General features: G+C 38.2%; 1 protein-coding gene across 2 annotated transcripts in view; it reads left to right on the top strand.

Annotated features, from left to right (window-relative positions):
• Positions 1-14066, top strand: part of CYTH3 (cytohesin 3) — a 48294-nt gene extending 34228 nt beyond the window's left edge. For both annotated transcript variants that reach the window (XM_062634160.1, XM_062634152.1), the window contains exons 6-13: positions 819-899; positions 2929-3041; positions 4156-4304; positions 5094-5205; positions 12423-12499; positions 12577-12648; positions 12806-12960; positions 13575-14066. In XM_062634160.1, the coding sequence (XP_062490144.1) occupies positions 819-899; positions 2929-3041; positions 4156-4304; positions 5094-5205; positions 12423-12499; positions 12577-12648; positions 12806-12960; positions 13575-13647 (832 nt within the window). In that variant the 3' untranslated portion in view covers positions 13648-14066. The remainder of the gene's footprint in view (positions 1-818; positions 900-2928; positions 3042-4155; positions 4305-5093; positions 5206-12422; positions 12500-12576; positions 12649-12805; positions 12961-13574) is intronic.
• Positions 14067-16706: the final 2640 nt, after the last annotated feature.

The raw sequence follows: 16706 nt of genomic DNA, 5'->3' as shown, positions 1-16706 counted from the left end.
GATGCATTTAAAGCACACTCTGAGGATTATAAACCTTTATGCTTCTGGCATATGAGCTGAGTGATGGCATAGGCTAAATACTGTCTGCATCCAAACAGTTTTGGGTTCATTAATGTTTAAATGTTATTTTTTCATTTCAACATCTTTGTATCAAAGCAAAATTTGGCTCATGATTTACATAGCAATATAAAAGCTAGGTGAGAAGAAGCCTGTTCAAACCCTATTCTGACTCTAATAAACTTCCATTGTAACGGTTTTTGAGAATGGAGTAAGAATATAGTGCATACTAAGTAGTTCTTTTAAAAAGCTGTTCTTTTTCTTAGGTACAATCGGTATCCAAAGTACTCATCTTTGTACATAAATTAATATATTGCTTTAATATTTTCTGTTCTTAGAGGAAGAAACAGGATAGTTTGGTTTTCATGTGTTGAATGGCTAAAGAAATTAATCTCGGGTTGACTACTGGTTTGAGTTCATGGCACAATTTATGCAAAAGACATTTTACTGGATAAATTTATTTGGTGTCATCCCATATCAAAGCAGGTGCAGTAATAATAAATGGGAAGCAGGAAAGGCCAGGCCATTTTGAGTCATTTAAATAAGCGGTGCTAAAATAGGTTTAAGTATACTGGCTCTTGCTAAAGTACCTAGCAATAATGGGCAGAATGCCTCTCAAATTTGTAAACTATTTCTGATGACTTGATTTGGTCAGTATGATCATTTATTTTCTTGCTTATTCTTTGAAGCAAATAGAGATAATTAGGAATTCTTTAAAGTTCAGAATCATAATCGTCTATTTGCATTTTTGTCTTTCATAGAGATGAATTTAATATTAAAGTTCTTCAGGCTTTTGTTGAACTCCATGAGTTTGCTGATCTCAATCTTGTACAAGCTTTAAGGTGAGTAAATTCTTTCTTTTGACCTGAGCTTTCTTTCTTGAACTGCACATTCATATTAGTCCCTGTGTAGATTTATTCATCAGAAAGTTGATCTACAGCTTGGCACGACTATACGCATTACTGTGGAAGTTAGCAGAGACAGCTCTTTTTTAACCCTTCCAATTGCTTGTGTATGTGCTGCCTTCGAAGGTGAAAACTTCATCATTATTTCAGTCCAATACAAACAACTAAACAAACACAAATAACTTTTTGGTGTGCCTGCCATATGTGGACGTTTGAGGATCTGCTTCATATCTCAGCATTGAGATAGGTAAAAAACAAACTCCTAACCCAAACAAATAATTTTCTTTGCTGCCCTCTTCTTTCTTCTTTTCTTCCACCTCAGTTTGTTCCTCTGGGCAAGGAAGGGGTGGAATTCTGTTGACCATAATCTGTGATTATGTTCAATTTCAAAGAGGTAAACTTTGAACCAAGTTATTTCTACTTCCCTCCGAGTTTCCCACTTGTCATGTGAATGAAAGTATAATACTTTAGTATACTTTTTTCCCTTGCTAAGTGAACAGTTTACTTGACTTCCCTAGGATGCTAGCATGCAGTGACCTTGTGAAGTCCCTTCTTGTCTTAGTGGAAATCCATTACAGGTCTAACAACTTAAGTTGATTTAGATAGTTCTGCCAATTTCATTGTCATTAGTGACACCATCCTGACACCAGATAAATTGAAATGTCCATGTCCATCTTTGTCTCTGGTGCAGAGTCTTGTGATGTGGAGTCAGAACAGCTTTGCTATGGTTGAGTGATGGTAACTTGAGCTGCCTGAGGCTGGAGCTAAGGAAGCCTTTTCTCTGTCTGCTGAAGCTTTTCTGGGAGGCTTCATGTTTCTGTCACTTTTTCCCAATTTAACGTTAGGTTTAACTTTATTCTTTTTAGCAGCTGCTATTATTAAATGTTTGTATTTTGGTAGCTTACAAAATTCGTGATCTGGGTTGGAACCTTGCATGAGGTGAGTAAAAGACAGTATATAGAGATGAGAAACTAAAGATGGCCTGTGACACTTTAATGTCCTGAAATGAAAACTGATGAAGACAGGAATAAATGGTTACTATATTGGCACCCACTGTACAGGGAATATCAAGAACTTGTTTTGCATGGCAGAGCATGTAACTTTGCTGGTTTAGATCCTGTTTTAATTTAGATAATTTGCTAAGAAATTAAAAAATGTTAGATTCATTGGAGCTTTTTAGCGCCACAGTGTGCCAAAAGTAAATTTGTGAAGGCTTCTGTCCTGTATGCATTCCAGTGTACCTATAGATAGAAATAGTAAGTTATGAAAGTAAAAACTGTATTCCAGTTCCTGCTGCCAAACAGGAGCACAGATCTCCTGTGTATATTACAGAATTACTGGGACAATATCATGAATCTTTCTTTTTGAGATCTAGGTCTGATTCTTACAGGGTGAGCTTACATTAGACAGGCAGCACCTCTCTAAGCATTGGGGGTTTTCTTGTTACTGTTTTTAAAATGTTCTTGATGAGTTCAAGTAAAGATGTTAAGTGCTTTTTATATTCCTTGCTTCTCTTCCCTACCAGAAATATTTTCTGTAATGTGTCTTTTTACATTGTAAGTAAAGTCTAGCTGAATGTGTATTGCTTTTACTAGCCAGGAAACACAGAAAAGATTGATCTTACTGTTTCCCCGTAGCAGCCTTACAGCAAAAATGGGATGCATACAGAAAATCGTTTACTAGTCTGGAAGAAAGAGTCTCAGAATATGAACTGCTATATTATCTTGCCTGATAGCATGCAGTGTTGCTGGCTGAACTACTGGGCTAGCCATCTGTGCATGTTGCTTTATAATAGCTCCTGACTTGTGTGTTGAGAGATTGAGAACATATTTCTAGGACGTTTTATATAGACATTGCTGTTTGGTTGGTTTTGTGGTTGTTTTTTGGTTGTTTTTTTTGTTAGTTTCTGATTATTGGTCATATGTGCTGAGTATATAAATCTAAAGACTATTCATCCCTTCTGTAGGCAGTTTCTGTGGAGCTTCAGACTCCCAGGAGAGGCTCAAAAAATTGATCGTATGATGGAAGCTTTTGCTTCACGCTACTGCCTTTGTAACCCAGGAGTCTTCCAGTCTACAGGTGAGTCACAGGAAATAATAGGAGTTCTTAATTGTGTGTATATGTATTTTATTTTCGTTTTTAATCATATACATTCTTCTGCATCTGATGCAAGGAGATGATGTCTAGTTTGGAAGTTCAGGATAAAATAATGTGTGAAATGAGAAATTTCTCAGAATTGAGAAAATGCAACTGTCTGATTCTACACTTTGTTTTCAGGAGGTGCAAGCTTACGGCCAGAATGCAGTTCCATTTATAAAACTTCAACATTAATATATATATCTAAGCCAGTTAAAGTATGAAAGCTAATTGAAATACTGCACAGAACACCCTAGCATTCTGGCACTGTTGGTCTGTTTAGTTATACATGATCATAGCTCGTTGTTGATCGCTTAGTTTGAGGAGCATACAGGCTAGGAAAGGATTGACGTAAAGCAGGTCTGCCACAGCTACAGAGGAAAATACATATTGAAAACAACATGCTGAAGGTGCAAACACATTTTTCCTCTATGTAGCAGAGAGATTTCCATCCTGCTTTTTCTTAAAACAGACCTTGTACTTGAATTCTGGGAGAATTTACTATAATCATAACTGTGTCAAGAGGCATGATAAGATCTCTGTTGTCATCATGCATGCCAAGAAATTGAGTCAGTGTCATTTTCAGCCTGTGTAAATATAGTTCAACTATTATTTTTAAGAGACTATTCTTCGGAGAAAGCTTTGTAAGTACTTTTAGTAGGAGTCTGATTGACGAAGATCTACCAGTATGATTTGGGCAAAATCTGTGTGCAGCAAATGTTTTGCACAACAGCACTTCAGTGTTTCAAGTGAAATGTTAATTTAGGGTGATAGCAATGCTTTCAAAGAGAGGGGTTTATTGTTGTTTTTTTTTTTTTTAATTCTCTTGTACTGTTTTTCACTTACTGGCTTTAAAGTTGAATGGTTCCGTATTTTTCTTCTTTTTAGGCTTACTTCAGCAGTTTAAACAAAGATTTGAGACTTTGCTTCCATAGTTTTTCATGTTCAAGAGTTTTTTACTACCTTTGTCTTTATCAGTCAGGGTGAGCTTATATATTCATTTCACAGGTTTGCACTTCAACACATAGAAAGATAACTCCTTCAAATTTTATTTCAGATACATGCTATGTGCTTTCATTTGCGATCATTATGCTGAATACCAGTCTGCACAACCACAATGTAAGAGATAAACCAACCGTAGAGAGGTTTATTTCTATGAATCGTGGAATTAATGAAGGTGGAGACCTTCCAGAAGAATTACTACGGGTAAGTTCGACTGGGTAAGGCAAGACATAGTTTTGTGTTTTTAATAGGAAATGTAGAAGCATGTGCAAAAATTCTCAGGCAAATTTGTTAAGGGAAAGTAAGAAGAACATTTTTTAGCATGCATAACCATTTGAATAGCTGAAAGAAGCATTTTCTGATATTAACAGCTGCTTTGAGCTGGTTCTCCCTATGTTCAATCTTTTGTTGAAGAGAGGAGATTCCAGGGAAAACACTGTATATCTCTCAGTAGTTTGCTGATGGCAAAAATCTTGTGGAATTGGCTCCTTATGGAAAAAAAAAAAAGGAAAAAGTATTTGGATAAGTCAGAAAAAAGCTGGAAAAAAAATAGTGAAAATCATTGTTTCATCATTGCCTCCCCATGTGTCTTGTGGATCTTCCTCCTGTCCCTTGAGATATTAGTAAAAATACTTATTTTTCTAAGACACTGTGGTGGTCTAAACCATTTTCTGAAAATCCAGATTCAGTTGGCAAAACTTGTACTAAATGAGAGCTGAAGCCTCTGAAATACTGAATGCTGAAGTTAACTTAAAGATGTCTTTGCAAAGAGTGCTTATAAAATCTGTAAGAAGAGACATTTATAGATGGAATAATTTAAAATCAAACTTAATCAAAGTACTAAACAGAGTTGAGAAGGGATGGTCCAGAATGTTATGGATATTGTTTACTATGCTTTTTATAGAGTCTGAGAAGCAATAAGATGTCCTGGTTGCATTTGCTGTTAGACATTTGTTAATTGACCTTTTTTTCCTCTTTTTTTTATTCTTCTAGAATTTATATGAAAGTATTAAGAATGAGCCATTTAAGATCCCAGAGGATGATGGAAATGATCTAACGCATACATTTTTCAATCCAGATAGAGAAGGCTGGCTGCTGAAACTAGGTTAGTTATAAGGGCAGTTTTGCTGTGACATGTTTGTTCATTGTTAGCATGTTTGCTGCTTTTTGTCTATCTTCTTTCTTGTGAAGGTAATAGGATTAACTTTGTAATTTGTATTCAAAAATGGATGAACCAAAATAAGTAACCCTTTTACGTCTGAATGTTGTTACTTCTTATTTTACATATCCAAATTGATCTTGTTTCAAACTTTGGAGTTCTATTTTTGATATATGAGAAGTAAAATTCAGTGACAAAAGGGAAATGCTGTATGGTATTTACCATATGCTGTGACTGATAAATAGCAGCTAAGTCTCTATAAGGTCATTTCAGAAAACTCTGATATTTCAACTCAGTTTTCTGTGTACAAAAAAGGATTTCTCTTCAAACAGTTATTTTTGTATGTCTTTATTTTTCCATATTATTTGTGAGCTTCTCTTGGTTTGGTTTTGGCTATGATTTTTTAATGAGTGGTTTAAATGTGCCTTCTTGTTTTCCTTATGGCCTATGACCTATCACCTTTCTGTTCTGTGACTGGCTGTCTCTGCTTATTCTGCATTAGGAGGTACGTATCTGATTGCTTTCCAGTCCCATCCTTTTCAGTTGCTCATTCTTTTATTTTTCTCCTCCTTCCTCCTGTTTTCTTTTCTTCTTTTTTTCTTTTTTTCTTTTTTCTTATTTTTAAATTAAATTTATAGTAGCATTTTACTTTTTCACTCAGTGTCACTAACAGTATCATCAGGGGTACTCTGACTGGCCTGTCCGTCTCTGGCTTACATGCAAGTGTGTTCTGGAAAAGAAGAAAGTGCTTACATGTAAAGGAGAAAAATAAAGATGACTATTCTTGTTCTATTCTTGTTCGATGAATAACATAAGAGGGAAAGAATGATTTCTACCAAGAGAAAACAACACCTTACTCTTGTAATGAAGTTCCAGGGTGATTTTGTTCCTTGTATGTCAATTGGATTATTGAAAGATTGATTACATTTGAACTATGCATTTATCAAAACTGTTATTTTGCTTTTTTATTTTCCTTTGTAAATACAATCTTTAGCTTACGTAACAAAATCTTGAATGAGCACCAAATTTAGGGTTGTGGAAACCTCTGGTAATTTGCAGTCTCCTGGCACTGCAAGATGCCTTTGTTCACAGACTTTTTTTAGAGTTGATGAGATTCATGTTCTCACTTGGGCTTAGGGAATTTTTTCGTTTAAAAAGGAGACTGAAATTTTGTTTTCACATTTGTTTTTCAATGAAATAAGCCTCATTATATAAAAACACCCGTACACACTCCAGTAGAGCCAGTTGTTGGCCAATTTAACGTGTAACTGCTTGTTAAAGTAGAAGGAACTTTGCACTTGGAGAATGATGACTGAAGTGTGAAAAGGGATGTGCTGTGTGGTGCACGTGGGGTGAGTATGGTGAAAGTAGAGCCCAGGTAGAGCCATGGGCCCGCTCTGTTGATTGCACCTAAAAACTGGTGGTCATGCTACTGCTGGAAAGAAATAGATGTGAAAAGGAAGCATTTGGCATTCATTCATGTGCTCTCTGATGTCTTCTTGTTTTGGCCTCTGCACTACAGATGTTATGGATATCTTTCTAACTACAAAAAAGCAAAGCTCTTGCTTTTTGACATGTGTTGACTCAGCTGGCACAATTTCAAAGGTGACTTTGCTGATTTTCTCCATTTTGTAGCACAAGGTGGTAGCTATCTCAACAGCAACGGCTTTCAAAATTATGTAGGTAATGTGCTTTCTGGAGAAGAAGCTGAGTATAAGCCCATGCTGTGCGTATTTCTATTGCTAGTACCCTTTCATATACACATACTGAGAGCGCAAGCAAGAGTGAGAGTGTGTGTAGAGGAATGACAGTTTCGGAAGAAGCTGTCAATAAAAATTCTAATAAAGATCAATAAGAGATCTAATAAAAATAGAGGAACAAAGAAATTGAAAAAAATAGTGACTGAAAGTCAGCGAGAGCTGCCAGCTACTTCTGCACAACCCATCTCTGGCTCTGGCACAAGGTCAATAAAATCAGCTTTTTATTATGTACAGGGTAGATGAGACAGCCTACAGAAAACCCAGTAGTAAAAGTGTGTGTGAAACAGCAGGGTGTGGCACATAACACTCCCATGACATGAGGGTTATTTGAATAAAGAAATCAAACATATCCACAAGCCTCTGGTGATTCAGCCTGTAAATGCGTGAAGCTGCGCTTCCGTGAAAGACTGCATTTTTTTCAGCTCACACAGGCTGGGACAGACAAATACATTTTACGAGTGTAGGTGCACTGACCAGAAATAAGCCTGGCAATCTTTCTTTTTTTCATTTTCTTTCTGTTCTTTTTTCTTCTGTTCTTTCTTTTCTTTCTTTCCCTTGGGTTTCCTATTTGCTAGGAGGCTTAAACTGTATGTTGAGAGTGCTGTTTCAATCCACATCGTTTGCATTTTTACAGTCCTTTCTGTTGGGAAACACATCTTGTGAAATGAGTAGGGTTTCCTTCAGTTCTGGAGAACGGTGATATGGAAAGTTTCAGTATTGTTGAAATGCAAAGGAGACTACTGCTGTGTGAGAGTTTAAGTGCTTAGCTGTTATAATGCTTAAAGAGTTGAAACAAAAAGTTCATCTAAAACTACAAATACGACCAAGACATCTTGGAAACCTTGGGTATATTATGACAGTACTTTGTATTTGGTATTTCTTATAGTTAACTCTTCCCATTTATCTACTTGTGCCCGTCTGTTTAGTATTGCAGCTCCCCATATTGATTATCCTGTGAGCAGGAGATGGATGTCACAGACCTTTCATATGCTATAAGATTCAACTATCCTAAAGATCACCCTAGCTTTCCAGGCTGGCACTGGGCTTTAGAAAGCTGAGAGGGTGCTAGATGCTTTTGGAGAGTTTGCTGCCCTGAATTGTTCAGAGGTGACTTTGTATAAGTCTTGCCTAAACCTGGTAGCCAGACAGTAGTTCTGGTTTTATCTATGTAGACTCAGCTGTTTCCTTTATATAGACATCTTTATCGTGGTAAGCCTAAACTATCATTCAGTTCTACGTTGTCTGAAGCATGAATCCTTGCTCAGGGCAGCTTGAGACATTGTGAGCTTTTAGATTTTTCTGCATCATAATTATTAGTGGTGTTGGCACCATGAAGCTTTCTGCCATCCACTTCAGGGTATTTTGAAGCTGTAGTCTGTGCTCTGTCTCAGTGTCCAAGTTACAGTCATTTTGCACAGGGAGGCATTTCCTTGCCTAAAACAGCCTCTCCTGGCAAACAGCTTGGTTTATGTAATATTTTCATCTAGTTTGAGGGAAACTATGACATTATTCCACCAAGCCGGAGAGGAAATGATTCAAGCTAGACACATGATCACATTCTTTTCTTCTGCCTGTCAGGCAGTTACTGAGAACTTGGAGATAGTTCAAAAGCTCCACGTTTGGGCCCATCCTGCCAGGGATGGGCCTTGAGAGGATGCCCTCTCTCTCTTCCCTAATCTGGGGTAAGAGAATAGTGGTGGTTAATCAGGAAACTGGTGCCTTCTGGTACCTGCCTTGTTCTTGTAGTAACTGATGCTCTTCCAGGTTGAGGCAGTCAATGATGTGGTCAAGGGAAACTTCTTTTTCAAAGAAATCCAAGCTTTGATGCAAATCACCTGTATAACTGTACGGTTTGTGGGTCCATTCTGCCTAGTTGTATCAACATGAGAAATAAACATTCTTGATGAGAAGAAAAATGAGTCTTGATGGTGCATCTCTCTCTTTCCCCTTTAAAACTTCATATAAAGGTGCTGAAGATTTGGGTAGAATTTTCTAACTTCAGACACGTTGCTGCCTTTAGTCCTAAGACCTTTTTTAATGTTTAAATGTGTGTTTCCTGAGTTATTGTCAGTTGTTTTTCCCTTTGATTATAGGCTTCTTTTACCTATGTTGTCTAGTTTGTACTTTGCCCACAGTTGGGGGGAAAAAAATCCTATGTTGGGTTACGTAAGTGAAGAGAGTTTCTGTTCCTCTTTCTGTACCTTGTGCCTTGTTGTGGCCTTTTCTTGTGGTTTCCTTAGATTTCCATCTACAAGATATAATGCTGCTTTATTTTCTTGAAGTCTTTGCATTTTAATTAATCAACTAGATCTTTCAGAAGTACATCACTTATATCTCTCCATTACTATAAATGTTTATGGATTCATACTTGGATTTTCTTGATCCTCTTCTGCTAACTTAATTCCTTCCAGTTTTAATCTTTAAAAGGCTGGAAGCTGGAATAAGATACGAAGTATGGTACTAAACCCTTTGTTTTGTGAGCCTACGGCAATCTTGGCCAAAGAAAAGAATGTTTTGTTATCACGAGTTCTTACCATTAATCTTGCCTACAGTGCTTATGGGCCACAAAGCCTTATCAACCAGCTTCTTGGGTTTCAGCCCATTGTAAAGGCATATTAAATGCTTGTTTTATGGTGACCCCTGGAAACTTGGCAAGTACAGATTAGATTGCCTTTCAAGCTTTATTAGCATTTCTGTGCTGTTGACAGCTGCAACGAAGCAGTGGAGTGGGGACACAGAGACTTACATGTGAGAATAGTTTCTTATCCTGCCAAAAACTCCTGCCTTGCTGCTTTTTTTTCCTGGAAAAGTAATTGAGAGTTTAGTGGAGCAGAGACTTCAGGTCTATTTCCGCAACTCACATGAGTGTTGTAACCCCATGAGCTACTTCCTGGCTCTTTTAGGGAGAAAGGAGCAGTAAGGGGGATGCCTTTGGAAATACTTGATCTTCTCTCTGGCTTCAACATCAATACTACCTTGGAGCTGGGAAATGTTTCATGACAAAAGCTTCATCAAAGCTGCAGCATGATTTTACAAAAGGTTTCAGGTTTGAGAAATACGGCTTTTCCCAAGGGGCAGGGAGGTGTTGTCAGGAAAAACTTCAGCAAACTCAACTGTAATTTACTACTTGGCATTTCATATTGTCCTAGGAGGTGTGTGTTTTAAGTCCATTGTTCCTGCTTCAAGTTATTAGTAGGTCTTCTTTTTAACTACATGGTTATTACCTGCTAATTTTTTTATTGTGTTTTGGCATGGGAAAAGTTTGAGGAAAACCTTTGCTCAATTTAATTTGCCTCTGTGATAGTTACCTATTTGCCTGTTTGTTTCATCTTCTCCCCTGCTGAATTTTCTACTAGAACTAGGCAAGCCATGACATTTGATGCAAGCTCATGTTGCCTGTTAGCCTGATGAGTTTGTGACCTAAAAATGTTAAACGATGTTAACCTTAGAGAACAGAACGTGACTTAGAAGTCCTGGCAATGAACACTGGGTTGTATGAAAAGATGTCATGTTATTGTGATAGCAAGGACTGCCTTGGCCGTCACCTTGACTCAGCTGCTGCTTATGCATTGATCTGGAAGTGAGTCAAGCTGAAGTGAAGTACTTCCTGATACTTGAACCAGCTCTCAGTCAAGGTGATGGGAGTTTTCTAGTGACTTACGTGCCAGTTTGAATGTTTCTACAATGCTTTACTTAAGGATCTGTCACAGTGGTTGCCACCAGTTCTTCCCTCACTGTCTCCAGTTCACTCAACCATTCATTCTGTCACGGCTTCTGCATCTTGCACTATTTTGCCTTCTCTTATTTCACCACACCTGCTTGCAGATTAAATTTTTCTTAAAATATGTGTGTGTGTATGTAGTAGAAACATAAAAGTTCATTGAGTATATTGAGCATTGCAGTGTGTTAGCACTGGGGTAATTGTGTAGGTCGTGAAACCAAGCAAAAGGAAGATACAATGTGCAACATACTTGGTCTGCAATGCAAACGTGTAGTACACTGGTATCAAGAAGTTTCGTGAGATTCCTAGAGTTGTTCTTTAATATTATTTGGATTTCTGTATTAAGAAAAATCCTAGCTATCTCAAGTAGAACAAAAAGATTAAAAAATTATGCTTATGTCTTAGATTTAGTTCTATGACTTGGACTGAATGGGGGGGTGGTTGTGTGTATTGACAGTACTCCTTTATGTGTGGTATTCAACAGCAAGATCAACTGTTTTGAAATGTTGGATTAATGAGATTAAATCACTGCTGAATGGATGATGCACAGGTGGTGACATAATCCTGAAGTCAGATAACTATGGTGGAGCTAAGCCTGGATGTTAAGAACACATGAATGCTTTATCTGCAGTTGTCTTTCCTGGAAATGAGTTTGAAAAATAATGTGCTTGTGGACTGCTAGACATGTTCTGAAGTAGCCAATGGCAGAAAACCAGCTGAGAGCTCCAAGACAGTAATGTATGTTTCTAAAAGGAACTGTTCCTTACAATGTGACATTAGTGGGTGTAAGAAAGAGGAGCTCTATGGTCATTGTTTCTACCCTGTTAATGCAGGAAAAATTGGCATTTTTTGAGCAGTAGCTATTTCTTCTGTCAGGGGAACTCAGTGATATATTAACCCATAAGGTGAACATGCTTTTAAAATAGTAAATTATAGCAGGTGACTAAAATTGGTACATTTTGGCATAAGATTTGCTCTTTATTCATGGCACATATTTGTTCTGCTAGTAATATTTATAAGCATCTTCTGCACTTGATGTTAAATTTGAAAGTAGTTTCTTGACCACATGTATGCTCCCGAGTTAAAGGAAGGTGATAAAGCGCCCTTGATTTTACTGATGGGACCCTTTTCTTGTACGATATGTGCTGTGGATAGGGTTGGTCCTGTTGCTGGAAACCACTTACTGATTTTGCAACCAGGTAGTTATACAACTGATCCTGGAGCAAGAGTGCAAGTGATGTGTTTAGCTGCTTACCAGCTTAAACCAGACACTGGTGATTGGCCTCCCTTTGCTGTAGCAGCACTGAATGCATTTCTGAGGGCTCTATAGTATTAATGTTTTGGATGCAGTAAACATGTGATGGCATGGACAGAGGGAGCGGGCATGACTGCTGAACTGTTGCATTCATTCCCTGTAAGAGAGGAGACATTTGCAACTTTAGAGCATCCAGCTTTTGTGGCTGGTCAGCAACACCATAGTTAATGCTGCCTTGGGCATTTGGTCTTGGCATGAGAGTTACGGTAACATGTTCCTCTAACCTCAGCTCATCTGTGCCTGATCCATTTGGGATGAAGTAATCAAGCTACATTTTGAAAACCAAGCAAAACTAAATCACTGTCTTACCCATTGTTGAAGTCTTGATGGTGACACAGGTTTAATTCAGCCATAACTTTGATTGTAGGGGGAAGAGTAAAAACGTGGAAACGGAGATGGTTTATTCTGACTGATAATTGCCTGTATTACTTTGAATACACAACAGTGAGTATATATTACAGTGAACTTTGTTTGTAGTAAAGATATTTAAGTGGCTAATAACATATTGTCTTTTTCTTTAGGACAAAGAACCAAGAGGAATTATTCCATTAGAAAATCTTAGCATAAGAGAAGTTGAAGACCCTAGAAAACCAGTGAGATCTCTTCTCCCCTCTCCCCTCTTCTCCCCTCCCCCCTCTTTTTTTTCTTTTTCTTTTAAGAACTAAACCTCATAGAAATTCGTGTTAAATGAGGATGTTTGTCAGTTTTGTTTTGGTTTGTAAATTGATTTCTTCCATTTCTACCCTCCAGAACTGCTTTGAGCTCTACAACCCTAGTCATAAAGGTCAGGTAATTAAAGCGTGTAAAACTGAAGCTGATGGTAGAGTGGTGGAAGGCAACCATGTAGTGTACAGAATATCTGCTCCCACCCCAGAGGAAAAGGAAGAGTGGATTAAATCTATCAAGTGAGTTTAAAGTCTCAAATGTCTTTCAGAAATGAAGTATAAGTTCTTTTTGGAGTAAGATACTAAGAGAATTTGTATTCTAACTTGTTTGAAGAATTCTGCTGTGACAATATGCTCAAGGATTAAAGACAAACTACATGGGGTTGCCAGATCAAGAAACAAGTGTCCTGTTACTGACTGGTCCTCAAGAAATAGTGCTGCTAACTCAGACCAGGAAAATATGGATTTATTACTTTTTAAACAACTATAAAAGCCTTGTGTCTTTAACCCTAATTTTATTAGGTTCCTACTTCACCTCATAATTAACTTCAGTGACATTTATCTTAAACATGTTCACAGTGCAGCTTTAAACTTTCACAGCTTGACTTTATCTGGAAGGTTTATAAAGCAGACCCACACCTAAAGAAATAGTCAAGATGAAGGTACGAACTCTTAGCAAATGGCAGCTGAGTAATATCTTTTTCTAAAGAAATGTTCATGATGCTTAGAATTCAGTGGTCTATGATCTCATTAAGAGTGTGGAGTCATGCACAGGGAAGAGAGCAAAATAGGTTTAGTTTTCAAAAACAGGTATCTGTTAACCAAACTGATGATTCCTTTTTTTTCTCTTCTAGAGCAAGTATTAGCAGGGATCCCTTTTATGATATGCTGGCAACAAGGAAACGAAGAATTGCGAACAAGAAATAGAACATGATCAGCAGCTTTTATACCTGCCTCAACCTATAAATGAGCATGCAGTTGAATGATAATGTAAAAATTGGACAAACTAAATGAAGACAAGAACTGTAATTTTTTATATATATGTACACTTTATTATAACATAAAAAACTTGGCAAGACCTTTCAGGGTAAACAGTTACTGGCAAATGATTTCAAGTATGCTTTAAATCTCAGAGGATGATTATACTGGAACTTAATTCAACCAAAAACATGGAAGCTTTGTTTTTACTTATATTAGCTACAGCTCCAGTTTACTTGGGTTGGGAGGGAAAGAATTTGAGCCTAATAGTAAAATGTCCTATAGCTGTTATTTGAGCATGTGTCCCATAAAAGGAGGAGCGATTGTAAGACTTTCATCTCTCATTAAAATGCAGTACGGAAAGTGGAGTATGGTGTGATTTAGCACTTAATTCTTCTGCAAGCAGGAACCCCACAATGTCAGTATTGGTTCTCATTTTTGTGTGTTATGCAGTAAATGAACAACTGCGTACAGCTTTCATTTAGGATTAGCTCTCCTACCTTTACGGAAATACCTTTTCTTCGTCAGAAATGCAACTCTGTGGTAGACTGGCAGCTACAGTGTTAACTAGTTGTGCCAAATAGTTTGGTTGATAAATACTAAAATATAAAGAGGTCCCCGCAGCAAAGGTTTGAGTCGGTACGCATAACACTAAATACAGATGGGGTTTGATACTTGCCAGTAGGCTAATTCTCATTCCTGTCTGCTCATAAGCTTACTATAAGCAGTGAGATTTTAATGACTGATATAATCTGCTTTTTTATATAGTAACATTCTTCTTATGTTTGAGATATGTTGTAGTTTAAATAACACTAAGTCACTATTAATGGAGAAAAGTGACAGGGCTTGCATGAGTTTAGGCTTTACATGTGAAAATATGCCAAATAATTTCAGATGCATTTAGCGTTTTTAAAGGAGAAAACCAGGAAGGTAAAATCTTTCAGTAAGATAACACCCCGTGATAATTAATCAAGCAGGATTCATTTCTCTGCTTGTTAACAATCTTTGAACATACAGAAAACTTCAGTATTGTTATTGCATTCCTTAAGGTGATTTTTCAGATCTGTGCTTCAGAAGGGGAGGTTGAAAAAATGAATAGACATCCTTATTTTACTTTAATAACTTATACACTGATTACAGAGTAATCCCCACAAGCACATCTCATTTTCATAATTTGTGGAAGACCTCTCAGTGGTTCTATTTATAGTCCTTGAGTAGCACGCGAATTGCTATGGCAGATTTTCCCACAATGCTTTTCTACTCCCAGTGCACGTACTGTTCTTAAGGGAAAGCCCCTAGTTCCATGCTGGACGCACAGGGTGGCTTTTTTGGACTGCTTCCGGTAGCAGGCAGTTTTTCACAAACTTGTTGAACCTGAGCCGTGCCTGCTGTGCCAGTGACCTCTTTGGAGACCCAGTGCTTTATCAAAGCAATTTTGCTTGGTGGAGTTGCAGAGCAGCTCGGCATACAGCACAGGGAAACGTGCCATCCTGGCAAAGCCACAGACTTACCAAGGCGATGCGTTTGAAATCCCCTTTTGACTGTCAAGGCGAGGCTGGTTGGTTGTTCCAGTCTTGCTGATGTGCCCTGTTTTGCATGGGGTGTCATCCTGCCAGCGTTCTGCTTTATTGCATGTTTGCGATAAAGGCTGAGAGGAAAAGAACAAAGTAAACGTTTCTACACCTCAGATTTTCCCCAGAGCGTGTGGAATTGTGGTCTGCTTGGATGCCTGTTCAGATACAAGTACTTTCAAGGGAGTGAAACTCAACCAGCGGAGGTACAATCCTTGAACAAGTGTCGGCGTGGAGATACCTTTGCTTAATGGAACACATTTAAACTCTTTCTAGAAATGATTTGGAGTCGCATGTCCTGCGTTTGCAAAGCAGCGTGATCTCAGAGCTGCTCACTTCACCTGTTTCGAGTCTTCTGTTCCGCAACTTCAGGTTTTGTTTTTGAGCAATGCGTACATCAGTTTGAGCTCTGTACAAGTAGAGCTGTAATGCAAATAAGCCAGAATCAGTGGTACCAAGAAGTGCAAGGGTGTGAAAAGCAGCCAATAAAGTATTTCTGGAGAAATGTGAGATTACAAAAGCATTCATAAGCCATGAAGCACTTTCGTATCAGTTCTTCCCTTCTGAAAATCTGTTTATTTAACCGGGTGAGGATGCCTGCCCAGAAGCATGAAGGAAATGCCTTGGGAGTTAATTTGCTGTATTTAGATGAAGTTCTTCTATCCGGCAGGAATAACTATTGAGAGTAATGTATAACTAAGGCTATTGTAGCAGGAAATGTAGTATTTCTTAGCATTAAAAAGATGCGACATCCTAATCAGCTATTTGTGGTGCTCAGTGAATCTCTTTTAATTTACCAAAGCTAACGGAACAATGTTCTTGTGTGTGATGATACTTCATTCTGAATGTTCTTTGTAAGAGGATTAAGAGGGAGTGAAACTGGCCCAAACTTTCCACTGTTCACAAGGCCAGTAAAACAAAGTGGCTTGTGAAAATATCAGGCAAGTAGGTACTACCCATGCGGGCAAAGAAAAAAACTCTCAACCTTTTTTTTTCCCTTTTACTATTGGGCTTTAAGTCCAGGGGTAGCTACTCAGACAGACTGGCTGCTCAGTGGCCTAAAGCAGCACCTGTTAGAGGCTGGCCGTGCTGAGGAAAAGCCCTCTGGGGACGACAAACTTCTCCCTTCCTGTTGCACTGAAACGCGTGCAGTTCTTCTGCTCCTGGTTTTCAGTGCTGCCCTTTGCAGCTGCAGGGGCCAGCCAGAGCCAGGCAGGTGGCTTCGCTCAGCATCTGAACTGTGTGGCTGCTTCCATCAGCCACGGTGCCAGTGCAGTGCAGGCAGAGAAGTGCACGGGAAACTTCAGCTCAGCCGGACTGACTTAAAACTGACACTATTCTGACCAAATAAGCTTTACGTTGCTTCACATTTTGAACCGGTTTAAACTGGTACAAAACAGAACCTCTGTCAACTGAGCAGCATTTATAATGCTTTCT

The sequence above is a fragment of the Pezoporus occidentalis genome, unplaced genomic scaffold (genome assembly GCF_034315485.1).
Source record: "Pezoporus occidentalis ecotype Australia unplaced genomic scaffold, CSIRO_AGI_Poc_V1 ctg113, whole genome shotgun sequence".
NCBI classification, from domain to species: Eukaryota; Metazoa; Chordata; class Aves; order Psittaciformes; family Psittacidae; genus Pezoporus; species Pezoporus occidentalis.
The sequence above is the reverse complement of the archived record's forward strand: the minus strand, read 5'-3'. Positions and strand labels throughout refer to the sequence as shown.